Below are 27,359 nucleotides of genomic sequence, written 5' to 3' on the forward strand. Positions count from 1 at the left end.
CTGTCCTGTGGCCAGGCAGTAACTGTGGCAGGTGTTCCATGTTCCGGCCAGGGGTGGGTTTCATATACACGGGATGTAACTATAGATACAAGGCCGTGTGCTTCCATCCACTGTGATAACAAATTATGGTTGGCATGTCAGAACCAACTAGAAACACATAAACTCAAACACTAAATGCCACATTAGTATGCAGGCCTGAGTGGCTGAGTAACTTTGCCAGGCTAGCTTCCTGCGGAGCAGGCTCCTCTCTGGTTGAGTGTGGAGGGCTGAAATCATCGACACTGTTGAGTTTATGCTGTTACATTCTCTGACTGAAGCCTGCTGTTTCTACAGACTAGAGCAAAGTACAGTGTAGCAAAAATTAGCCCGGATGCCAGATGCTGGCGAGAGCAGGAGGCGGGAGCCCAGGAAATTAGGTACTGGGATACTTACTAACAAAGAGTGGCATGCAAATGAAGGTGAAAGCTTTTGAAGTCTCAATGTAGTCTGGATCCTGTGGTTTCCAGTGTTCCAAGTAGTCCATCTCCAAGCAGAACCCAGCTAATTCATGAAAGCAGCCCTTCCCTTTAGACAGTGAAAAGCTCCAATGAAACCAGACTGACCAAACACAAGTTGCAGGGGGCAGTGTAGGGACATTTTCAAAGAGCTCTCTTGCTATTTATTAAGTGGGAGATATTTGGGGCAAACTCTTGTTTACAAGCACTCACAAGTAGGGAGATACTTGGCATGAAACGCATAGGAGAACTGGAGGCTGTAAGGCATTTGTTGTGGGTCGATTTGATTATAGCTGACTATATGCATAGTTCTACATTGTGGCGCAGGTAAGATTGATTCTCTTTGGTGTATTAGAGGGGCGTGTAAGGTTCAAGGTCACCCAGCTAGCTAGTGAACAAACAACAGCTGTACCTCATCTCTGCTGCTGGATCTGTCTTGGCCGAGCCAGCACATGTCCCTTTCTGTGCCCAAGGACACAGATGATGTCACAGTATGTGCCTTGCCTGACTGTCTGTTCTGAGGTTCTTCAGAAATTATCCTGACAACTGAATGCTGATTGTGTTCAGATAATTGACTTTGCTACAATTTAGAAGTCTTTATCGTCGTTTGCCATTCGGTAACCTTTTTTCAATATTTTAATGAAAGGATACATGAGTCAGGATGCTTCCACAGTTACAGAAATGGGATTAATGGATCTTGGGAGTTAAGAGAGACTTTAGCTGAGATTCAGTGAGGGTGCTGAGGCCAGAGGGTCTGCAAATACAATCAAAGCTGTGTCTAGATCTCAGCTCTGCTCCTGAGAATCTGGCTGCCCATCTTTCTCACAAAAGCTCTCCCCCTACTTGTAGGCTGAGATTGCCCCCAAAATCCCATCTTCCTACAGCTAGCCAATCCAGAAAAAAACTATTTCCAAGACAGCTCCAGCCAGAGGCCTGGATGCCCCAGTGGACCAACTTGAGCCACAAGTACATTCTGTGAATTGCAGGAGCACTTAACCCAGACACCCCACACACACCCCAGTGGCCTTGGTAGGGAAGGAAGGAGAAGGAGAGATTGCTGGAGACAAATGGAAAACATGGTGTGGATTCCAAGCAAGAAGTACATGTGGGAGCAGCATCAACCCTGCGCTGGAGGGACCCTGCGTTTCTCTGCCTGCTCCTCAAGCTGCACACAAGCTTGTAGGATGTTTTCAAATCCAAGTTTCTGAAAAGCTGCATAAATAGATGAGCTCTGTGGAACGTGAATGTTCTAGAACTAATTTTTCAAACCAAGGATGACAACCCGTGGTGAATTAGGAAATCCCTGTTAATCAAGCCAGTGGGGTCACAGCCCAGCACTTTCTGATGAGATGGAATCAAAAATACTTGTATCTAGCACAACGGAGTGGGTTAGGTTTTGCTTGTTTTTATTTACATAGCTGAGTGTTTACAGGATTCCAGTGTAAAATGTATTCCTTTCTAGGTTTGCTGGTTCACCCACCCTGAATGGACAGTCACCCCAGTTAAAGACTTGAGAACTGAATTGACACCTGTGAGCTTCGGGGGGCTGGATACTCATTAGAATTGTCTAGCAATGTCCCTCAAGCCGTGCGGCCTTAGGCAAGTCCTCCACTGCCCACATCCTCCTGTTCTATAAAGTAGGGCTAATAGCTAGGGGATTATACGGATGGATGGAAAGGTACACTGAGCAGAGTGACAAGAACTCCATCAAAGTCATGAGGCTTCTGTCTGGTCCATGATAAGGAAGTCTGCACTGGGCAACTTCTGGAGCCTTTGTAACTTAGCAACCAGCATAGTCAACGCCCCCTGGAAGCCAGCACTCTTCCACAGCACTACTCCCAGGCTACCGAACCCTACTTGCTTCAGGAAAATGGGTAGATTTAAGAGTCCCAGCTGCTGCAGTGGCCACAGGACCTTAGGATCCCCTGAGCAGATGCTTCGGTTGTTCACGGGAGGGCTTGCCTCCAGGCTCGGTTTTAGAAGCTGCTGAGGTCAGCATGCTGGTTGGTTGGGTGAGACAAGAGGCAGCTGAGAGTTAGTTGATGGTTAGTAAAGAGGGAGAAAGTCGAGGTAAGGACCTAAATACATCAAAAGGGCGACGGGTTAAAAGCAAATGAGTTGGAAATGATAGGCAAATGTCAGGTGGAGGGATGCTGTCATGATGCGATTGGTATCACAAAAAGTCCTCTATCTGCAAGGCACTCTACATAAACACGAAGAGGCTGTGATAAATAAATGTCAGTGCCCCCTTATGGCTTCCAAAGGCTTGAAATCATACAGTGGTAGCTAGTGGTTTTAAGTACCCCTATTTTGCCAATCCATAGAATTAACTAGAACAAGAAGAGGAGCTAAAAAAGCACTCAGATACCTTTATCAAAATGAAACGGTCACAGCTCTGCACACCTACAGCTGCAGATAAGCATTCGGTGTGTTCACTAAGACAGGCCATCTAACTAGACCATTAAAAAAAAGTCTCTTAAGTACACATGAAATAAGTTAGAAATATAAGTTTTTTAATCAAAAATTATGCAGGGACGGGGAGATTGTAAGAGCCAGAGGAAACATGTCTATAATAAAACAGCATTTGCCAAGCATGCCGCCACAATTGCACACATGAACTCCCAGTGCCTGGGGACCACATACACAAGGCTTGCACAAGACCAAGCCAGTCAAAATCCCAGCATGGATGGGAGAGGGGCTCAAAGTTCCTCCCCTATCTGAGAAGCTATTGACAGCTGCTGCCTGCTAAGGGAAGGAATGTCAGTTTTCTTCAGGGATGGAGTTCCTGAGTCTGCCCATCCTCCAGTACATGGTCCCACACAATGCACATAGAAGAATCACTAAAGGGACTCGTGTGTGTGTGTGTGTGTGTGTGTGTGTGTGTGTGTGTGTGTGTGTGTGTGTTGGGAGAGAAAAGGGGTGAAGAGATGGCAGTTGATTTGGTCCAAACAAATTCTATGCAGTTATGAATATTAAAAGACTGTTCTAAAGATCTTTTCTTCATAAGTAGCTGGGGGGGGGGGACGGGACACAGCAAACCTAAAGAGAAGTAGAAGAATAAAAATGGAATATAATCCCAAGTAGACATCATCTCAAAACTGCCATGCTTTTAAATGTTCATACTTTTTATAGTTTATCCTTAACTAAAATGCTAATAAGTTGATGAAATCTAGAATATTAGCAGAATAAAGAAAAACATGCTTATTATAGGTACAGAGAAAGCATTTGACAAAATTCAACAATCATCTTTGCTTTATTTGAAAGAAAGAAACAACAAACAAACAAAATGAAGGAAGGAAGGAAGGAAGGAAGGGAGAGAGAGAGAGAAAGAAAGAAAGAAAGAAAGAAAGAAAGAAAGAAAGAAAGAAAGAAAGAAAGAAAGAAAGAAAGAAGAACATCAGAAAATTAGAACTAAAAATAAAGAGAAATATCTTCACCCTCAAAAAGAGCATCTATGGCCAGGCAGTGGTGGTGCACGCCTTTAATTCCAGCATTAGGGAGGCAGAGGCAGAGGCAGAGGCAGGTGGATCTCTGAGTTTGAGGTCAGAATGAGTTCCAAGACAGCTAGGACTTCACAAAGAAGCCATCTTGGGGATGAGGGGTGGCCAAAGAGTGTCTATGGCCACCCCACAGCCCATAGCATCTGTAATAACAAGCTGAAGGATTCCTTAGAACTTAACAAAAATAACCTGCTTCCAGCTCTTCTGTACCTTATTATTAGACACTGCAATAAGACAAGATTAAAAAAAGAGTTAAAGTAAACCTCCACTTGAGATGACATAGTTATGTGAATAGAGACTCTAAAGGACTATTGAAGCTATTGAATGAGTGCAGCTAGTCTATGGGATACAATAGCAAACATGAAAAGTTAAAACATTTGAATTTCTATGCTCAATACCATCTGGAGAACAAGTCTTTATGTTAGATTCATAAAAGATGAGCAAGATCCCTGCACTATAACAACAAGGGGGAGCTACATATATGCAGAGAGAGATTCATTCATGAATCATCAAAATACGACTTCTTCCCAAAACAGATTTAACGTAGTCCTAATCACGATAACAGACTTTTTCTGTGCCTCTGTTTAAAATGTCTGTCTTAAAAACCACTGTTCTTTGATTTTTAAAATGGAAACAATTCAATTACATCCAAAGAAATATCGAGGAAAGAGCTAAACTGGAGACTTTGCATTTCTTGACTTCAAGAGCTATAAAATTCATTTAAATGCTTTTAATGGGCATAACAACAAGATAAATAGATAATGGCCAAAAGAAAAGATTCCTGAAATAAATGTATTCTTACTTTCCTTCTCAATAAATGCCATTAGAAAAAGTGAGTATACTTTTAGACAAGGTGAACTTTGTCTCACTTGCATAATAAATAAACTCTATACCACACAGACCAACCATACAAAATAGGGGAGAGACCAAGAACATATGCAACCTTGAAAGCAATAATATAATGCACAAAGTATATCAATCATTACAGAGGGGAAAACTGGACTTTGCCAAAACTGAAAACTTTGTCAGGAAACTTTTTTTTAAAACAAGTAGGTATTCCAGAGAAGAAGAAAAATAATGGTAATAATAGTTGCAAAATACACACCTAAGAAAGGACTGGTAATCTAGATTATATAAAACACTGCCCTTCAATAATAGGGACCATTGTGTGTGTGTGTGTGTGCGCGCGCACGCGCGCGCACGTGCGCATGTTGTATGTGTGTGCACATGTGTGCATGTGGAAACCAGAGGGGCTCTCACTGAACCCAGAGTTCACTGACTTGGCTAGGGAGGTGTGGCTAGTCAGCTCCACCTGGCCCTACCTGCTCAGGAGGACTAGGATGTCAAAGTCCACAGCTCTGCTCATCCTTCTATATGTGTGTTGGGGAGCTGAACTCTGGTCCTCAGACTGTGATGAGCACATTGCTGATTTGGCCATCTCCCCAGCTCCAAAACCAAGCTTTTAAGTGGGCAAAATATTCCAACCATTTACAAAAGTCCAATATACAAGGTATCCAGAGAACACAAAACCCCAAGGAGATAAGTTTATGTGCCTGTATACAGAAGGCTTAAAACTAAAATGGCTGGCTCTGTCAACAGTCTATAGGATGTGGACACTGCATTGTTGTGGGTTAGAAAAGCTACTTTGAAATGATGTCAGGCAGTATACTTCAGGAACACACTTTACACAAGACACATAACTGGTTCTTATGAATACGGAGACCTGAATAGACAAAACCAAGTTCTATAAAGGAGAAATATTCCATGGTGGAAAAAGAAATCAGAATAGTGGTTACCTCTGCAGGAATGTGGGTGGGGATTTGCTGGGAAGATATTTGTGGGAGCTTTAATCATTTGGTGGCTTTTAGATGATAAGGGAGGGAGGCCACCATTGTTTGGCTCCCAAAGATAGTTTATCAGGACTCACCTAATGGTACAATGACATGTCATTGTATGCAAATTTTACCACAAAAGCAAAAATCCGAGGATAGAGATCTTAATAATGGCCAATACTGGTTGGAGATGGGGTGAAAGTGTGTGGGTGTCTACAACCATTCAAAGTGCATCCTGAGTGGGTTGGTGAATAGAAAGGAATGGGTAAATATAAGCAAGCCTGGTAAACTGTCACTTGTAGACTCTAGGTGGTGGTGTGTTGTGTCATTGTAAACGTCATTCAATTTTGATGTACTTGAAATGTTTCTTAAACTAGTAAGGATAATTGGGTTACTCACCCTGGGTGTGAACTCAATACCCTCTAAAGTTCTTCCTCCCCAGGAGACACAATGCAAGATAAACGCTCTGTTAGTTACTCTCACCAAAATCATTTGCGTCTATTCAACAGAACTGCAAGCTTTTTTAGTTCTGTTTCTGGCTAGTATCGTGGGTGGGTCTCCTGGGACCATTCTCTCTCTCTAAAGGCGGAGAAATTCTGTTTAGATCGTGGGTGGCTATGAATCCATTCCTTCACACAGCTATATTCGACCCCCTGTGGCTAAACTGCTGGGAAGCAGGTGTGTCTGGAGGGCACGCAGCGCCCTCTTCTGGCCCGAGAGGAACCCACGCAGACCATCGAGGCTCTCGACCTATCTGTTAAGCAACCACTCCAGGGATCTGCACTCCCTGGTGGAACATCGCTGTTTAGAGGTTGGCCTTCCGAGCTCCAGGCGAGCGCCGGCGGAGGAGACCTGAGCAGGAGACTGGCCCTGAGGCCAAGGGGCGGGTACCGGGTGGAGTCGCCTCGGTTGGCAGCTGCAGAGCTCCACCTGTTGCAGCATTTGAGCACTCCACAGAGAAGACAGCTCTGGGCACGGACTTCTGCTCTCAGCCCCACCGGGCAGGGCAAGGCCACTTGAGAAGGGGAACCAGGGGCCATCCTGAACCTGTCCCACAGAGCAGGTGCGTTTGGGAAGGTGAGACGCGAAGGCGACAGCGGCTCCAGAGCCCATGGCAAGTTGGGGTCTCTGGGTGGGCGCCCCAGCGGTTCACAATAGAACCTTGTTGCTGGCTTACATGTTGTAGCTTGGAGTTCTCAGCTCAGGGCCACTGACTACGCAAGAACTACAGAGCCGAGGCGATCAAAACCGGGTGGAAGAGATGGAACTCTTCTGGCCGCTGTCCTTGGCCGGCTCCCCGGGAGATGGGCTGGCAGGGCCGGCACGTGTGGACAGAGAACGCCCGGTGCAGGGCCTAGAGGCCAAGGGCGGTCTGGTATGGGGGAAGTCAAGGAAGGCTCCCTGGGAGGATGCTTCTAACTTCCTTCACTGTTCCAACCTCCCCCTCTGTTCTCCTCCCCACAGAGGTCCGCCCTCGTGCTGCCGCGGAGCCTGTGTGCCCAGCGGAGATCCGAGCCGGCTGATCTGCATCTTCGCACTGTCACTGCGTCCGTGCGTCTGCCCCAAACCCGTTCCGGCCTCTGAGCCCTGGTTATTCTGGTGGATAGAGGCTCGGCGGAACATTGTCACTAATACGCAACACAGATCCACCTGGAGAGGCACCAAAGACAGAGAACAGCCCGTATCCCAGCCATCACAGCTTGGAAAGCAATGCTCCGAGGAACCCGGACCTTGATGTGAAGCTTACCCGCCGATTCTCTCTGGACCCACGACCTTTTTTCTTCAAAAGGAGTTCAAGTTCTAGGGAGTTTGCCTTGAAGGCACGCCACGCCCCCTCCCCAATCTGAGCCGAATTAGGAGCTCGGGTGAACCCGGGTCGCCCGCACCCTCCGCACCAAGTCGAAGCAGACTCCGTGTCCCGACCCCTCTGGTCTTCAGCCTTAAGGAGAACTCCAGAGAGGACAGGGAGGCGGTGACGACAAAGCGGATTCGAAACCACGAGTCCAGGCGGACGTGGGGAGCTGGCTACACAGGAACGACCGAGGAGGCGGCGGCCGGGAGATCCACGCCGCCTTGGGGAACGCGCGGCGGGCATGGGCGAGCCCGCACGCAGAGCGGGCTAAGGTCGGCAGAGCAGATCCTCCCCGGGGCGTGGGCACAAGTCCGCGGGCAGCGACCCTCGCGGGGCTGTCCTCCAGTGCCATGGCTGGCCGCGGTTGCGGCTGCAGCCCCGGCCACCTGAACGAGGACAACGCGCGCTTCCTGCTGCTCGCTGGGCTCATCCTGCTCTACCTGCTGGGCGGCGCCGCAGTCTTCTCCGCGCTGGAGCTAGCGCAGGAGTTGCAGGCCAAGCAGCGCTGGGAAGAGCGCCTGGCCAACTTCAGCCGGGGCCACAACCTGAGCCGTGAAGAGCTGCGAGGTTTCCTCCGCCACTACGAGGAAGCCACCAGGGCGGGCATCCGCATGGACAGCGTGCGCCCTCGCTGGGACTTCACGGGCGCCTTCTACTTCGTGGGTACAGTGGTTTCTACCATAGGTAAGTGAGCCGCCTGGTCACTCCATGCCCCTAGTTCCTGGGCCCTCACAGGACCTAGCATCTTACCCTTGGGGTTCTCCGCTTGGGCGCCCAGCGATGCACCTAGGGATTCCTTTGTGGCTAATCAACAGGTGTGAATGGATCCCAACCACACCCGAAGATTATTAGAATTACCCCAGACCTCTGCCTAGACCAGAACCAGCTGCTCTTTGTTAACCAGTCGCCCGGAATTTGAATGATTCTTAAATTAGGGAAGCGCTTTTGTAGACAGACAGTCTGGCTTAGCAGACAGGGCTGAGTTCGTGAATTCTGTGGTGAGAGCTTACAAGGAGATACAAAGCTAGAAACGTTTAGTGAGTGTTGAACTATGCACAAGCCACTGCTCAAAGAAAAGGCCGTGATTTCAAACTTACAGAGAGACTCTCAGAATTCCAAACTGGAAAGAGGCAGAAGAGTGTAAAATGGGGCTCAAAGAATGGGACGTGTTTCCTTCTCTGAAAAACCAGGGGAAAGGTGACAGTGGGTCTAGCCAGTTTGAGTTCCTATGAATTGGGTTTAGGGACCAAACATAGGGGCATACACGGGGACAGAAGTGGCTTGCGTCCAGAATTCCCTTAGGTGCTGGCTGAGCTTGGACTAGAGGAAGGACTGCTAGGACAGACGGCCTGGTGGCTAATGAGATGGAGTTAGAATTTAGTAGGAGGCAGCTGAGTCCCTAAGAATTTTGAGAATGGTGTGGCGGGCTGCCATCGGTGATATTACCCTGCAGAAGGAGGTGGGAACTGGAGGATTTGTGCAGCAGCACCCCCCCCCCAAAAAAAAAAAAAACCTGCTCACTATTGATGTATAGCTGAATAATGCTGTGGGCTGGAGAAAGTACTGTAGCTGTCCTGGGGAAAGAGGCCTGAGATGGGGGAGGGGCTCCGAAAGGAAGAAGGGAAGTAGTGCAGAAGCCACCGCAAGAGCTCATGGCGCCAGCTGGACACGTTTGTGCTGGGCTCTCAGCAGCCAAGGCCCCATGGCTCTCTAGAAGGGTTTACTGGTGGCATCGGTGACAGGTGACCCACATTGAGGTGTCATGCAGACATTCTGCCAGGAGAACAGTACAATCAAACAGGAGCCTCAGGCTATAGACCAGATTAACCAAGGAAGTCTTCCCAAGATTAGCCAGGAACCCACGACTCACTCAGCTGGCCAGCAAGTGAGAAGGCAGAAGGGACCAGAATGACTGGGGACATAACAACTGTACTCAAGAGCTTCCTGCTAGATGGTCTAGCTCACAACCCCACGATCACTCTGTCTTTTTTTTTTCCCCCTCGGAGGTCCGCTGTTTGTCACTTAGAAAGAGGAAAGAGGAATGCTTTTCATTTCTGCAGCTCCTGGCGTCTGGCTTTCCTGACTGCTTTCTTCCCTCATGCCTGTGTTTTGGAGCATCTTTTCCACCCAGCCTCTGTAAGGATGAGAAGCGTAGTTCAACAGCTCTCCATTTCCAGGCACAGCTCGGAGTTTCTGCTGGGCTTTAAGATGATTTTCTGTGGGAACAATGGCAGGTGCACCTAAGATTTCCAGCTGAGGAGCAGTCAGTGCTTGGGTGTGGAGAGCGGGAGCGAGAGCAGCCAGTGAGAGCTTGTGCCCACTCAAGGGAGGCTAAGAGACGCATTCCTCTGAGACCCACCTCCTAAGATTTCACTGGGAAGTGCAGACTGGCCATTCTGAGAAGCTGGAATCTACTTGGTTACTCTTGTCCTACCTGGAAACTTTCAGGACTGTGGTATCTGATTTCTGACCAGAGCATAACTCTCGCTCTCACCACCCAGCATTCCTGTCCTTTCCGGCGTTCACCTGAGCCGGTTGCATCCGGACTCCTTTATAGTAATAGAAATCCAATGATTTTTTTTTTCTGTTTGAATTCTCAATTCTAGTCAGTTATCTCTTCCCTCCCATGCCTTTCTCTGTGAAGAAGAGGTGGGTTGGATGTGGTTGTAACTCCAATCATTCTTGAGGTCCTGTGCAAAGTGGCTGCCTTTTCAAAGAAGACTGGTTTAATAGCTAAAGTATCGAAAAACTACATTCAGTGTTCCCTTGCCTCTTTAAGGAAACGTAAAATTGTCCTGTTATAACACAAAAGAAACGTTCCTCTTTTCCGTGGCTCTGGGAATTCTCATCTCTAGGATCCTCCCCTAAGGTCTTCTCAGGATCGAGCCTTCTGTCATTCGTCCTTTGAGGTCCCCTCTTCCTATCTCTTTTTGCTCTGTTCTCAAAATTGACATAGCCTCTCTTCTTTCTTTTAGCTTACTCTCATTTAACCTATGACCTGGAGTCTCAAAAATACAGGACAGTCCCAGGAGGTGACCAGCATCAACCCTGTCACCTTCAAAGCACAGAAACGAAGGAGCTTGTAATCAGTGTGTGACTTCTTGAGCCTGTGGGTTCAGACCCAGAAGCAACCCAGTCCAGCTAATGACAAGAAGCACCCGCTCCCCCCACCCTCCCCACAACCACTGTTTTCCTCTTTCCCATTCCTCCCTCTAGCCCTGTCTTTCATTATGGACCACCAGGCATTTTCCCAGGGATGCCTCTTCAGCCCACAGGTTGCACCTTCCCTTTTTCCTGAGGGCCATCTTTAGAAGCCTAATTAAGTCCTTGGGATGCTTGGTCTGATCACACCTGCATCTCGTTTATTGATCACCTCTTCTTGTGGGATGGAGGACACTGGTTGTCAGTGAACCAGAGATCAGACCATGAGTGGAAATCAGTACAACACAGGGTGCAGGGCATCAGGTGGGGGGCAGCCGGGCCCTGGTGAGAGCAGTGTCACCACAGGAGTTCCCTACGTTGAAGACCATGCTAGCTAGACAACTGTGTGGACCTGAAGTCCCCAGGTGAACTTAGGTCACAGGGAAGAGAAGTCTGTCCTTGCTTCCCTTGGGAAGGGATGAGAGGAAGTTTTTCCTTCTCTTGCAGCCCTTGGGTGTTGCAGGTTACTCTAGTCTCCTGCACACAGGATTCTTGGTCACCCTGGAGAGTGACGTGTGTCACCTGAGGTAGGGAGATGCATTTTCTCTGCTCTTCTGATTATTACAATGCTTCATCCGGGCACACACACCATTCAGCGTTCTCTTCCTTGAATCAGCTGTCCATGACACTTACTACATGTGTTTCCATGAATGTGGAACCGCATAACTGTCCTCTGGATGCTAAACCCAGCATGTATCTCTGTACACACTGAACTCTTACAAACACCCCTTAATGCTGGCTACACTCGCTCTCCTGTGAGTAGCAGCGGGTTCTAAGGCTCAGAGAGCTTCTACCATGGGTTGGAAGTAGCTCAGCTGGAGGTGACGGAGCTCTCCCTTCCAAGCTGACGCTTAGAACCATCCTCACGCCTTTTCTTCCTTGTAGGCCCTTTTTGTAGGAAGAGTGGTCCCCAGTTAGATACCATGACCCCTTTCTTCAGTTGTGATGGTTTTTAGGTACCCTAAAATAATGACAAGTGGAGTTGGTTTGGCTAGCATGCTCCAAGGAAGTTTGTGATTTCCAGTGTCGGCTAGTACAAGGCAAGATTTGAACAAAGCCGGCCGTGTAGACAAAGACTGACCTCCGGCATTGTGTTTCACACTCCTCACCAACTAAACATCTCCCCCACATACCATGATGGTTGACAATGTCTGTCCCACTTCCAGCGCACCCCTCCTTCACCCTCCAGTAGATCCCAAAGTTACTTCCTGACCTTTCCTGTTGGCTCTTGGCACATTGGTGGTACCCAGATTGCCTGTGTCTTGGGAATTCCCTTGGAGTAAACAGTTGATGAATGTCACGGTGAGACTGGGCTACCCACTGACCATTGACGTGAGTTTCAAACTGCTCTGAGGAGTTCATGGGGCTCTCTATGCTATGTTAAGGACATTCTTCAAGGCTAAGGGCCACCAACCCTTATGATGGCCTGACAGGAAGCTTCCCTCCCCTGCCCTGTGTGTGTGTGTGAGAGAGAGATAGAGAGAAAGAGAGAGAGAGAGAGAGAGACAGAGAGACAGAGAGACAGAGAGAGACAGAGAGAGACAGAGACAGAGACAGAGACAGAGACAGAGACAGAGAGAAACAGAGAGGGGGAAGAAGAAAATTAATCGGATGAACATTCATCTTTTCAATTACCTTCTTGCCGACTTGAATTTTTGGTGTAGGAAAAAAATACTTATCTGATTGACAGAGTTTTTTTTCCTAGTTTTTCATAATTCACATCCTTTCCATGGCTAAGATAAATATTCTTGCTCATTCTCTGTGTAGCTGTTTAACTCGTCTCCAGTGTTATTCAGAAAGATTGCTTTTTAAAGGTTCTGTGAGGTTGGCTCTATAATTATGCTTTGATTTATTGCTAAAATTATCGCATAATGATCTGAGAGTGTGCATGTTGTACAATTCTCTGTTTTCTTCTTTGAACGTTTCTTTGTGTCCTGGAGTCCGTATATATTCAAGCCAGTTTTTCCTCGGGTCACAGATTTCTGGAGGTAAAGGGAACATCGACACCCCCACCCTGCCACCAGCCTCTAAGTCTCATAAACGCACCAAACACATCATTCCACTGCGTTTCAGAACATGTAAGTTCATCAATTTTTCGGTCACTTAATTCCATAACCTGCATAACGTTGCTCATCTTCCTCGGGGCTAACTTGGTTGCCCTCTCTGCGACAGTGACCATCTTAAACATCTGAATCTGGAATTAGAGTTCTGTGTCATATGAGTCAATGTATGCTGACCTTTAAACCATTGCTTAAGGGGTGATCATCCGTAATTTTTGGTTTAAGCAACCACTTAGCATGTTTTCATCCTTTTATTTTTAACTAGCTCTATATTTTTCTATGTGTATGAAAATTTGGCATGTTCCATACCTGGTTTTTCCTCCTCCTCCTCTTCCTCCTCTTCTTCTTCCTCTTCCTCCTCCTCCTCCTCCTTCATTCTTTCCATCCCTGATTTTTTTCAGGGCTGATTTCCTTCTCTGGTAGGTGCGTGTCTTAGTCAGGGTTTCTATTCCTGCACAAAACATCATGACCAAGGAGAAAGTCGGGGAGGAAAGAGTTTATTCAACTTACACTTCCACATTGCTGTTCATCACCGAAGGAAGTCAGGACAGGACCTCACACAGGGCAGGAACCTGGAGGCAGGAGCTGATGCAGAGGCTGTGGAGGGATGCTGCTTACTGGCTTGTAAGATTGCTCAGCTTGTTTTCCTTAGAGAACACAGAGCTACCAGCCCAGGCATGGCACCACCCACAATGGGTCCTCCCACCCTTGATCACTAATTGAGAAAATGCCTTACAGCTGGATCTCATGGAGGCATTTCCTCAAGGAAGGCTCCTTCCTCTGTGATAACTCCAGCTTGTGTCAAGTTGACACGCAAAACCAGCCAATACAGTGAGTGTTTCTTTTGGTCATTCTAAGTATGATCGAGACAGAATTCAACTACCAGAGGCTGAAAGCCATCTCTACTGCCACCTTCAGTTTGGAGATAAAACTGGGATGCCTTCTCTGGACAATGCAAAGCCTTTTGATCTTGAGTCTAATGCCACCACCCCCAGCTTCCAGCCTCCCACCCAAGTCCTGGTCTCATATTCTTCAGGAAAAGCATCCCCAGACCTTCCTGGTATGCTCATATCTATAGCCGAGAGTCCATCCTTTCCTGACCTTCTCCATCCCGCTTCTGAGGCCACCACCATCATCCCTTCCCAGCCCTCTCTCCTCCTCCCTCCTTCCTCCTCCCTCCTTCCTCCTTCCACTGAGCTTATTCCTAATCCTTTATTTTGTGACAGAGTCTTACTAAGTTGCTCAGGCTGAACTAACTGGAGCCTATGTTGGTTTTCATCTTGGGGTTTTCCTACCTTAGCCTCCGGAGTACATGACATTACAGTCTTGTACCACCAGACCCAACTAGGACCTACCTTCCTTCCTTCCTTCCTTCCTTCCTTCCTTCCTTCCTTCATCTCTCCTTCCCTCTCTCCCTTCTTTCGTTCCTTCCTCAGGTTTTTTGTTTGTTTGTTTTTTTGTTTTTTGAGACAGGGTTTCTCTGTGTAGCTCTGGCTGTCCTGGAACTCACTTTGTAGACCAGGATGGCCTCAAACTCAGAAATCCACCTGCCTCTGCCTTCCGAGTGCTGGGATTAAAGGCGTGCACTACCACTCCCGGCTCCTTTCTCAGTTTTTGAGACAGGATCTTACTCTGTAGTCCAGGCTCTTGGAACTTAACTACCCTATGTGGTCCAGGCTACCCTCGAACCCACAGCAGTTTCCCTGCCTTAGTCTCCCTGCAGGCACATACCACCAGGCCCAACAAGAACGGTTCTTTCTCCGCAGCCCCAGCTCTCCTCCAGTTGCTTTCTTCTCTGCCTCCGTACCTTTATTTATTTATTTATTTCATGTTTGTGGATATACTGCCATTATCTTCAGACACACCAGAAGAGGGCATCGGATCCCATTACAGATGGTTGTGAGCCACCATGTGGTTGCTGGGAATTGAACTCAGGACCTCTGGAAGAGCAGTCCGTGCTCTTAACCGCCGAGTCATCTTTCCAGCCCTCCCTGCTTTTTCTTTTGTTGTGTATGCTTTTAGTGTTAAATAAGAAGCCATTGTAGAAATCGGGTCCTGAAGAATTGTACCTGTTTTCTTCTAGTTTGTAGTTTTGCCCTTGCCTTCAGGTGGCTGATCCACTTTGAATTAATACTTGGCATATGGCATGAGATGTAGGTCTATCCTCTTGCACAAATGGAAGTTCAGGTGTGCTGGTAACATTTATCAGAAAGTCTGTCACCGTCTGTCCCCTGTCTCTCCCACCCACCTCCCCATTCACACACACAGAATTGGTTTTGGCACCTCTGTCAGAAATCAATTGGCCGCTGCTATGAGGATTGCTTCCTGGACTGCGTTTGATTCTGTCAACCTGTAGGCTCTCTTTACACCAGTGCCTTAGATATGGAGGCTTTGTAGTCAGACGAAATTAGGAAGGGTGAGTCCTCCAACATTGTTCTTCTTTTTCGGGACTATTTTTAGCTTTTCTGGGTTCCTTAAACATCCATGAGAATGATAAGATCATCTTGTTCCTTTCTGTAGAGAAAACTTACGTTAAGTGTGTAGGCTAGCTTGGGAATATTCATTCCAACCAGCAATATGAAGTTCTCTGGTCTGCAACCATGAGCTGCCTCCCTCTGCATGTAGATCTTTTTATTAATTAATTAATGTTAATTAATTGACTTAGCAGTGTTTTGTAGTTTTCAGAGTGTGAGTTTTGCACTTTCCTTGGTTAATTTCTTTTCAAGTGTTCTATCGTCAGTAACATCCCACTCTTAATTTTCTTTGGATTTCCTTCAGTGTTGGTGTACAGGAGCAGACTGGCTTTTGCATCCGTTTGATCTTGAATGCTGTGATCTCCCTGTCTTCTGCTGTTTGTTCTTATCATCAGAGTTTAGTGGTTTCTTCAGGGTTTCCAATATAGGAGATGGTAGAATAGCGATACTGTTAATTATCTCTTTCTCGTCTGGAAATTTTATATCTTTAGTCTTGTGCCTGACTGGAGTCTTGAGCACAGTGCTGGTGAGAATGGATATCTTCCTTCATCTTGCTCTCAGAATGAGAACTTCTGTTTCCCACAACTGACCTGTTAGTTATAGAGCTGGCCTTCCTGAGGACGCCAGGCTTCCTTTTCTCTCGAGATCTTCTTTCTTTAAACCACAGGGGAGTTGGTGTTTTGCTGAACTGTTTCATGCCTCTGTTGAGAAGACCCTGTGACTCTCCCCTTTATGCCATGGATAGAGCATATTACACTAGCCACTTCTAAGCCATCATAGCAAGTTTGGGTTCCCACAATAAATACCCTTTGTCCAGGCTGCATATGCCTTTTTCTATGACTAAGCATTTGGTCTGATAATACTTAATAAAGGGTTTTTGCATCTCTAGCCAAAGAGATGCACATCTGTTTCTTTTCCTGTGATGTATATGTCTTGTCTTGGTATCTGGATAATACTGTGGAGTGGGAAAGTATTTTTCCTATAGCTCTGTCTTCCTGAGGTCAACGTGAGGTCCACAGCCACAGTGTCAATGTCCAGTCGCTTCTAATTACTTGCCACTACCACAGCTCTCTAAGTCACATTTTAATTGTGTGTGTGTGTGTGTATGTGCACTACTCATTTTATAATGTTTAGATAAGACCATCTCTTTAAATTTTTAACTTTAATTTTTAATAATTTAAACACAATACATTTTATTATATTCTTTTCCCTCTCTCAATTCCTCCCAGATCCTCCCCACCTCCCTTAATGTTAATTCTCTGTCTTTCTCTTTCTGCAAGGAAAAAAAAAACCAAACACAAATCAAAATAGGTTTTAAAAACTTAAAAAAGAAAGAAAAGAGAAAAAAGTCAAGAGAGAGAGAGAACACATTGATTAAAAAGAAAAAAACAGCCAGGCAGTGGTGGCACATGCCTTTAATCCTAGCACTTGGGAGGCAGAGGCAGGCGGATTTCTGAGTTCGAAGCCAACCTGGTCTACAGAGTAAGTTCCAGGACAGCCAGGGATATACAGAGAAACCCTGTCTCAAAACAAAAGAAAACAAAAAACAACAACCATGGAGTCTGTTTTGTGTTGACCTGCCTGGGCATGGGTCCTGCCATAGAGTGTGATTGATATACCCAGAGACTCTGGGAGCAAGGTCAAAAGGTTTTAGAAGAGAAGAATTCGGCCTAGAGACTGTTTTATGATCTTGTCTGAAGATCTGCTTGGGACAGAGCAAGTTCTAGGTGAAGAAAAGTTTAAGCCTAGTCATGGCGGTACAGGCCCTTAATCCCAGCATTCAGGAAACCTGGCCATGCAGATCTCTGAGTTCAAGGTCAGTCTACAGAGCAAGTACCAGGACAGCTAAGCTTGGGCAGAAAAGAAGCTGAGAAGACTGGCTTCCAGGCAGCTAGGAGGAGGGTCTCAAAACCCACCCCTAATGTGACACACTTCCTCCAACAAGTCCATACCTCCTAATTGTGCCACTCCCTGGGCCAACCACACTCCATTGGAGAAAACTGGTTTTCTTCCTTTGTCTGCAGGTATCAATCACAAACAGGTTCTTAGTTATAGGTGGGACTTTGTGTCCATTTATCCTGCCCAGTGCTGGGATTCTGTCTGATTTAAACCTGTGTGTGTCTTGTGCATGTTGTGACAGTCTCTGTGAGTTCTTCCATGTATCCATCATGTTGTGTCTGAAAGACGCTGTTTCCTTAGAGTCATCCACCACTCTGGTTCTTAGACTCCTTCTACCTTCTCTTCAGCATAGATCCTGGAATCTTGGAAGGGTTTGCCAAAGACATTCCCTTTAGGACTGAGTGCTTCAAAGTCTCTCAGTCCCTGTACATTGTCCAATTGTGTGTCTCTGACTTCGTTCCCATCTTCTGCAAGAAGCATCTCAGATGAGGAACGAGTGAGGCACTGATCTGTGGATACAGCAACGTGTCTTTAGGAGGTACTGTATAGCTTTGTTTCTTTAGCAGAATAATAGTAGTAGATATCCCCCCCCCCCAGGACCATGGTTCTAGTCTCAGGTTCCTGGTCACTTTGGCATGTGTGTGTTCCAACTCAAAGAGTGTGCCTTAGATTTAAAACAAAACAAAACAAACAATGGCCATCAACCTGGTTGGTTACTCCCATAGCATTTGTACCATTATTACACCAGTATATCCTGTAGACACGTCTCTGTTGTAAGTTTATAGCTGGGGGACATTGAGAGTTACTTTCCTCCTTATGTAGTGTGAAAAGCACCTTTTAGTACACGAACATTAGTCAATAGGGGTGTGTCTTAGTTAGAGTTTTATTGCTGTGAACAGACACCATGACCAAGGCAAGTCTTATAAAAAACAACATTTAATTGGGGCTGGCTTACAGGTTCAGAGGTTCAGTCCATTATCATCAAGGTGGGAGCATGGCAGCATCCAGGCAGGCATGGTGCAGGCAGAGCAGAGAGTTTTACGTCTTCATCCAAAGGCTGCTAGTGGAAGACTGACTTCTAGGCAACTAGGGTGAGGATCTTATACCCACACCCACAGTGACACACCCATTCCAACCAGGTCACACCTATTCCAACAAGGCCACACCTTCAGATGTTGCCACTCCCTGGTCCAAGGATATACAAACCATCACAGGGTGAAACTTCTAGTTGGACACCAGCTAGATTTAATGGCTCCATGTTAGTGGCTTAAATAATCAGTATGACCTCACTGTTAGGTGATTGAGAGTAACCAGTAGCTGTGACAATAGTAACCTATGAAGTTTGGGAGGGTCTATGAGACCCCTTTAGCCACAGCTCAATAAGATGCAACCCATTCCTGGCCCTGGAGGTTTTTACTTGGTGGTATAGGATGTCTCCCTTATTATATGGTGACTGCATTTAAATCCCTTTCATATATATATATATACATATCCCTTTCATTTATATATATCCCTTTAATTTATATATATATATATTCTATATATATATATTCGTTTCATCTCTCTGTATATATATCCATTTCATTTCTATATATCCCATATATATATAAAAGCTTATACATAGAATGTTACCCTATGGTTTTCCAAAAGGCCTCCAATATTAGTTGTCCCTCCTTATCTCACCCCCGTTGCCCCACTCTCCCACCTCCTTCCCCTTGCTCCTCCTTACTCTAGCTTATCTTTATCTTTATCTTATCCTCTCATTCCCTTCCTTGCTCGATCCTCCTCCCCGGTCCCTTACAAACTCCTTAACCTCTGCAGTTATTCAGACTGAAATCCATGCATCTAAAGCTTAAAAGCTAAATCCACATCAAAGAGAAAGCATGCAATACGTGACTTTGAGACTGGGTTATCTCATCCAGGATGGTTGTTCTGGGCTCCATCCATTTACCTGCCAACTTTATCGTTTCCTTTTTCTCCATAGCTGAGCGATATGCCAATGTGTAAATGTATCGCATCTTTGTTACCCGTTCATCAGTTGATAGACATCTAGGTTGTTTCCCGTTGCTGGCCATGATGAATAGGGCAGCAATGAGTGTGGATGAGCACGTATCTCTGTAATAAGAGGTAGAGTCCTTTGGGTATATATCCAAGAGTCATCTAGCTGGACCTCTCTCGTGGTAGATCTATTTTCAGCTTGTTGAGGAAGTGCTGCCCTGGATTCCGTAGTAGATGTGCACGTTTTTGTGCTCCCTAGCAGTGACTATGTGATGACTTCATTCTTTCCAGCACTCGCTGTCACTTGTTATACTGATCTGAACTATTCTGCTGGGGGTGAGATGGAGTCTCAAAGTAGTTTTAATTTGCATTTCCTTGATGACTAAGGATGTCGAACATTTTAAAAGTACTTCTCAGCCATTTGAGAATTTCTCATCTTTTGAGAATTCTATTTACTTCTATATCACATCTTTTAATTGGGTTGTTGTCTTAGCCAGGGTTTCTATTCCTGCACAAATATCATGACCAAGGAGCAAGTTGGGGAGCAAGGGTTTATTCATCTTACACTTCCATGTTGCTGTTCATCAAAAGGAAGTCAGGGCTGGAACTCAAGCAGGTCAGGAAGCAGAAGCTGGTGCAGAGACCATGGAGGTATGGTTGCTTACTTACTGGTTTGCTTCCTCTGCCTTGCTCAGCTTGCTTTCTTACAGAACCCAAGACTAACCAGTCCAGGGATGGCACCACCCACAATAGGCCCTCCCCCCTTGATCACCAACGGAGAAAATGCCCCACAGCTGGATCTCATGGAGGCATTTCCCCAACAGAAGCTCCTTTCTCTGTGATAACTCCAGCCTGTGTCAAGTTGGCACACAAAACCAGCCAGTACAGTTGTTTTCTTGATGTTCTGGGGTTGTTGTTTTTTCCCCCAGTTCTTTATATATTCTAGATAATAGCCCTCTCTCAGTTATACAGCTAGTAAAACATTTTTCCACTGGGTTGGTTGCTGCTTTATTCAAATGGTGATGTCCTTTGTGGTGCAGAGGCTTTATAGCATCATGGGGTCCTGTTTATTAATTGTTGGTTTTAGTGTCTGGGCTCTCCATGTCCTTTCCAGAAAATTCTTTCCTGTGGCAATGAGCTCAGGCCTATTCCCCGTGTTCTCATCTATCAGATACAGGGTCTCCGGTCTTACATTGAGGTCCTTTACTTATCTGAACTTGAGTTTGGTGATGGATAATAGATATGGATCTATTTTTGTCCTTCTACATACACCTATCCACTTTGACCAGTACCATTTGTTGAAGATACTGTCTTTTTTTCCCCCTAGTGTTATCTTTGGCTTCTTTGTTAGAAATCAGGTGTTCATAAGTGTGTAGAATTATGTCTGACTCCTTGCTCCTGTTCCATTGATCAGTGGTATCTGTTTTATGCCAACATCATGCTGTTTTTATTATAATAACTCTTTAATGCACCTTGAAATCTGGGATGAGGACACCTTCAGCAACTCTTGTATTATTCAGGAATTATTCACAGTTGTTTTGACTATCCTGAATTTTTGTTTTCTATAAAGTTGAAGGGTTTTTTTTTTTAAAGTTTTATTAATCACGGTGTTGGAATTTCTATGGTGAGTGTGTTGAATCTGTAGATTTCTTTGGGTCGGATGGCCATTTTCACTCTAGTAAAAACTACCAATTCACAGGCAAGAGCAATCTTCTCATCTTCTGGTGTCTTCTTTAATTTCTTTCTTCAACGTCTTAAGTTTTTGTGTGTGTGTGGGGGGGAGGGTTGTTGTTTTGTTTTGTTTTAACTTTACAAGTCTTTCACTCCCTTGGTTAGAGTTATCTCGAGATAGTTTTTATTCAGTCTATTGTAAAAGCCACTGTTTTCCTGGTTTATTTCTCAGCAAGTGTGTTAGTTGTATGAAGGAAGGCTACCAATTTTTGGTTTAATTCTGCTACTTGGCTAAGGTGTTTATCAGCTGTAGAAGTTTCCCGATGGAGTCTTCAGGATGTTTTTATGTATAAAATCATATCATCTACAAATAAGGATACTTTGACTTCTTCCTTTTCTGTGTGAATCTCCTTGATATCCCTCAGTTGTCTTACTGTGTTAGCTAAGGTTTCCAGTACTATATTGCTAGGTATGGGGAGAATGGATATTCCAGTCTTGTTCCTGGTTTTAAAAGAAATGCGTTGAATCTCCCTGCATTTAAAAGGTTGGCGGTGAGCCTGCAGTGGATTGCCTTTATCGTGTGGGGGTGTGTCTCTTGTATCCCTGTTCTCTTCAGAACTGTTATAATGAAAGGATGCTAGATTTTGTCAAAGGCCTATTCTGTGTCTAATGAGATGACTGTTGTTTTTGCCTGCAGTTTGTTTATGTGGTAGATCACATTCACTGATTTCTTGTATGCTGAACCACAGGGCATGCTCCTTTTGATGTCGTCTTGAATTCAGTTTCCAAGTATTTTCTTGTGAGTTTCTGATCTGTAGTTTTCTTTCTTTTTTCCTTGGGGCTGTGTGTGTTTTGGGTATCAGAATAACAGTGGCTTTGTAAAATGAATTAGAAAATTTTCCTTCAGTTTCTATTTTGTAATAATTGAATAATTGGAAGAGTAGTGCCATTAGTTCTTTGAAAATCTGGTAGAATTCTGCACTGAGTCCATCTGTCCCTGAACTATTTTTGTTGTTGTTGTTGCTGTTAAGATATTTTTTTAAATTACTGATTCTACTAGAGGATATGGGTATGTTTAATTTTTTATTTCATTTTGATTTAACTGTAGTATATTATACATAACAAGAAATTCATCCATTTCTTTTGGGTCTTCAAGTTTGGTGACATACAGATTTTTAAAATATTTTCTAATGATTCTCTCAAATTCCTCAGTGTCTGTAGTAATGTCTCCATTTTCATCTCTACTTTTATCAATTTGAATATTCTCTCTGTATCTTTTGGATACTTTTCTCAAAGAATCAACTCTCCATTTCATTGATCCTTTATAGTGTTGTTTGTTTCTGTATTACTGACTTCAGCTCTGAGTTTATTTTTTTTTCCATCTACTCTTTTTTACATGCTATTTCTTCTTGCTTTTCTAGAGCTCTCCAGTGTGGAGTTATTTGTATGAGATTTCTCCAGGGTTGTGTTTGTTTGTTTGTCTGCTTTAATTTAAGCAACTTAGTTCTATGGACCTGCCTCTTAGAAAGTCCTTCATTCTGTTCCACAACGTTGTATTTTTGTTTTCATTCAATTCTCCAAAATATTTCAATTTCCTTCTTGATTTCTGTTTATACCCAGTTTTCATTCAAAGCCAGGTGATAGTAGCACATGCTTTTAATCCCAGCACTCAGAAGACAGAGACAGGCAGATCTCTGTGAATTTGAGGCCAGCCTGGTCTACAGAGTAAGTGTCAGGGCTACACAGAGAAACCCTGTCTCAAAAACCAAACCAAACCAACCAACCAAACCAACAAAAAAACTATTTTCCTTCAGTAGTGAGTTGCTCAGTTTTCATGAGTTTTTTTACTTTCTGTAATTTCTACCGTTGTTGATATCCAGCTTTTAAAAATCAAGGGTGCTCTGACAGGAGGCAGGGCGTTATTTCAATTTTTTAAAAAAAGTTCTGTTGCGATATGCTTTCTTTTCTCTTATGTGGTCAGTCTTGAGGAAAGTTCCACGGGCTGCTGAGAAAAACAGTGTATTCTTTAGTGTTTGGGTGGAATGTTCTGGAGAAGTGTGCTAGGTCTGTCTGGTTTATGTCATTATTTAACTCCAGAAGTTTTCCACTTAGTTTTTGTCAGAATGACCTGCCCACTGCCAAGAATATAATATTGAAGTCAACCACTCTCACTGTGCTAGGGGTTAATATGTAATTTAGCTGTAGTAGTATTTCTTTTATGAACTTAGGTGCCCTTGTGTTTGGTGCTTAGAATTGTAATATCTTCTTGGTGGATTTCTCCTTTCCTATCTCTCCTGATTAGTTTTAGTTTGAAGTCTATCTTTTTGGATATTAAAAAAGCTACACCTGTGTGATGGCCCAGGGAGTGGCACTATTTGGAGGTGTGGCTTTGTTGGAGTAGGTATGTCACTGTGGGTGTGGGCTTTAAAGACCCTACTCCTAGCTGCCAGAAAGTCTGTCTTTCCCTAGCAGCCTTCAGATGAAGATGTAGAACTCTCAGCTCCTCCTGCACCATGCCTGCCTGGATGCTGCCATGTTCCTGCCTTGATGATACTGGACTGAACCTCTGAACCTGTAAGCCAGCTCCCATTAAATGTTGTCTTTTATAAGACTTGCCTTGGTCATGGTGTCTGTTCACAGCAGTAAAATCCTAACTAAGACAACCTGCTTGTTTCTTATTTCCATTTTGTTGGAATAGCTTTTTCAGTTCTTTTTCCCTACCTAAGATGATCACTGTCCTTGGTGGTGAGTCTGTTTCTTTGATGCAGCAAAGATGGATCTTGTTTTCTAATTCAATTTGTGAGTCTGTGTCTTCAGGTTGGGGAATTGAGCTCATTAGTATTGAGATTATTAATGGGCAATGTTTATTAGTTTCTGAAGGTTTTGTCATTGTGTGTGTGTTTCCCCCCCCCCCTTTGACTAACCATTCTGGGATTATTTATTCCTCTTGAGTGCCACTAAACTTCTCCTCAGACTGTTTTCCTTTTTCTGTTGTGATTGGTTGTCTTTCTGGGTATAGTAGTCTGGACTGGCATCTGTGGTCTCTTAGAGCTTGTAGAACATTCATCCAGGCCCTTCTGACTTTCAAGGGCTTCACTGAAAAGTCAAGTGGACCTGTCTTTTTATGTCACTTCATATTTTCCCCTTGCATCTTTTTAATATCCTTTCTTTATTTTGTAAAATTAGTATTTTGGTTATTATATGTCATGAAGTTTCTTTTCTGGTTCTGACTCTTTGGGGTTCTGTATGCCTTTCGTACCTTGATATGCATCCCTCTCTCTCTCTTTAGATTAGGGATATTTTCTTCTATTATCCTGTTAAAAATATTTTCAACGCCTCTAACCTGAGTGTGTTCTTCTTCCTGTATCTCTATTATTCATAGGTTTTGTCTTTTCATAATGTCCCGGATTTCTAGGACGTTTTGTACATTGAATTTTTTAGACTTTATGCTTTCTTTGACTGAGCTATCCATTTCTTCTACCTTGTTTTCAAGATCTGAAATTCTTCCTGTCTTTCATCTCTTTTAAGCTGTTGGTGAGGCTTACCTCTGAGGTTTTTGTTAGATATCCTGTTTTTTTTTTTTTTTTTTAATTTCCAGTTTGGGTTTTCTTTAGTGATATGACTTCCTTGCTAAATTCTACCTTCAGATCTTGAATTGTTTTTCCATTATTTCACTCAATTGTTTGTGTTTTCACAGTCTTCATTAAGATATCTATCCATATCCCTCTTAAGATTCTTAAACATTCATATTACTATTTTGAAATTCTTATCTTGCATTTCAGCTAAATCTCCTTTTTCAGGGACTAACTCAATAGGGTTGCTGACTTCTGGAGGAGGCACGTTATCTTAATTTTTCAGGTTTGTGTTTTTGTGCTGGGATCTAGGCATCTTAAATGATAACTGGGATCTAAGCACCTTAAATGATTGAAGTATGGCTTGGTATGGACATCTGGTCTTATCTTTGTTGGGTGGGTGTCTCATTCTTTGGTGTTGTTACTCACTCTGGTTCCTAGCCAGGTATGATATCTGGGGATCCCTGGTAGAGAGCAGTTTCAGTCTCAGCTAAGTGGTGGGTGTAGGGTCTCTGGTAGAGAGTTGGTTTGTGGGTCATCAGAGAATCACAAAAGAATGGAGATAGGTTAGGGAAAAAGTCTGAGAATGACTGTGTGGAATAACTGGGGACCCTCTGTCACCAAGAGGTCTAGTCCCAAGGGAATAGAAGCAAACTGGAAGGAGGTTGTCACACAGGCAAGCTGTAACAGGGCTAAGGGAAACTCTGGAGAGTCTGGGATGAAAGACAGGAAGGAAGATGAAGGTCCCCTACTTGAATCCAAGCCTAGTATGGTAGCTGTGGACCCCTGAGAGAGACATTATGCAGGTCAGCACAGTCACAAAGGAGATGAGCTAGAAGAAAGGGCTGAAAAGGGGTAACAGGGGAGTCCCTGGGTCTATAACAAGAGCCTGAGTCTCTAGGGTATGGAGGTAGGCTAGAACAGGGGACTCTTGTGGGCAGGTTGCAGCAGGACTAAGGGAAGTCTGAGGTGACTGTTCTCTTAATGAATTTTCAAGGATCTTCTCCTTACAACCAATGTGTACTGTATTCTTGCTCTTACTTTGGGCTTTAGCAAGCAATCTGTATGCACAGTCCTCCATCCTCGGTGAGGTTGTAGCCCAGTTGACTGAATGCTTGCCTACTATGCATAAAGCTCCGGGCTCAGTTCCTACCACTACATTAAACTTCATATGATAGCATATTCTTATAGTCCCAGGATACCTGTTAGGATTCAGCAGGAAGATCAGAATCTCAAGGTCATCCTCCACTCCATAATGTTTAAGACTGACTACGTTGCATAACGTCCTGTCTTTAAAAGTTCAAAGCCATTCCTTCATCCTATGACTGAAGACTGGTATGGCCTCCATTGTGTGGGAAAACTGAAGTACAGTGGTTAGATAAGTTATTCTAAGTCCCATGGCTAGTAAATGGTGGTGTTGTGATCCAAACCTTATTCAGCCCTGATTTAAATAGAGCATGGCTGTCAGGCCTTGAGACTCTCCAAGGTCTAATGGAAATGGAAATAGAACCCATGGCCTGGTTCTGTGTGTTTGCGATCACTAGATTTGCATAGGACATTATAGTAGAAATATTTCTTGAGATAGAGTCTTGCTGTGCAGCCCAGGCTAGCCTCAAACCTGAGACAGTCTCCTGCCTTAGCATCCCAAGTAATGGAATTACAGGCATGTGCCACCACACCTAACTAGGATAATAGTGTCTGGATATCCCACATGAGGGGGGGGGTGCATTTCTCCCTTCTTGTTATCTTGTGTCAAATGTAAATTTCCCTTGGTTCAGCTGGAATCTATTGAATCGCCACTATGTGATCAACTTAACTCTAGGGCTTTTTCTTTAAAGATAGAGTTCAAGGCATGTGTGAAATTGGATGGGAATATCGCTCCCCTCTCTCTATGGTTGCTAGCCTTCAGTAATGAGTGTAGAGACAACCTGGCTGGTAGGATGGGTGATAGCTGTTATTTTGTCACCTGCAGAAATGACAGACCTGTTTCACTCACTTTACAGCTTATGTCAGGAACTCCATTGCCACCACTTCAAACTCATGGATGTTATTAGACTGACCTGTCTCCCTGTGTTTTAATTATAGGCACATACAGCATGTTTCCTATTTGTCCCATAGTTTTAGAACTGAGCCTTTAGATGGTGGCTCCATTCATTCTGTGCATTTCCTTCCATTAGCTTAAAAACAAAAACCATCTGACAGACAGGTCTGCCCTGGGTTGCCAGAGAGAGGCTCCTTGTTACAGAAACAGGAATCGAAACCTGGACTGAGGTGGACTCGGTATGAAGAGGAAGAGAGAAACTGTCACGCCACAATTTCTTCTGTGTGTGGTTATTGGAGAGTGGCTATTGCCTTGTAACCATTGGAAAGGCATTGGGATCGCGTGTGATTTTCAACTGAGTCAACATATCTTCCTTTTCTGATGGCTCAGAGATTGCTCTAGACTCTTGCAAAGTCTTGAGTCACCATTTGGGGTATTAATGGCCACAGACTTCAGAGGAGTAAAGAAACAGTGACACTCACACATGCTATGACTACAGAGCACTCTCTGTAGTGCAGGAGACCAATAGACCCCCTCCACCCTCGCCCACTGAGTTTCAGCTTTCATCCTCAGCAAGTGATAGGGTCCTTCTGACCACTACCTATCCTATGGCTTTATCGTCACAGGGACTCTTTGTTGCTAAATCTCGATTTGAGACTATACAATTCTCCTCTGTGGGTATTTAACACTACTTTTTGATTTATGTTTCAGAGAGTAACTATCACCAACTGCCATTTGTGTTATCTGGCTCACTGATGATAACAA

General features: G+C 44.6%; 1 protein-coding gene across 1 annotated transcript in view; it reads left to right on the plus strand.

Moving 5' to 3' along the window:
* The first annotated feature begins 6,624 nt into the window (after positions 1 to 6,624).
* The window catches only part of Kcnk13 (potassium two pore domain channel subfamily K member 13), a 118,528-nt gene continuing 97,793 nt past the window's right edge, over positions 6,625 to 27,359 (plus strand). Inside the window, exons 1-2 of the mRNA XM_021179416.2 lie at positions 6,625 to 6,889; positions 7,291 to 8,362. Of these exons, the coding sequence (XP_021035075.1) occupies positions 8,029 to 8,362 (334 nt within the window). The 5' untranslated portion in view covers positions 6,625 to 6,889; positions 7,291 to 8,028. The remainder of the gene's footprint in view (positions 6,890 to 7,290; positions 8,363 to 27,359) is intronic.

Source organism: Mus caroli, unplaced genomic scaffold, assembly GCF_978045245.1.
Source record: "Mus caroli unplaced genomic scaffold, Mus_caroli_1 scaffold_14, whole genome shotgun sequence".
In the NCBI taxonomy this organism is placed as follows: Eukaryota; Metazoa; Chordata; class Mammalia; order Rodentia; family Muridae; genus Mus; species Mus caroli.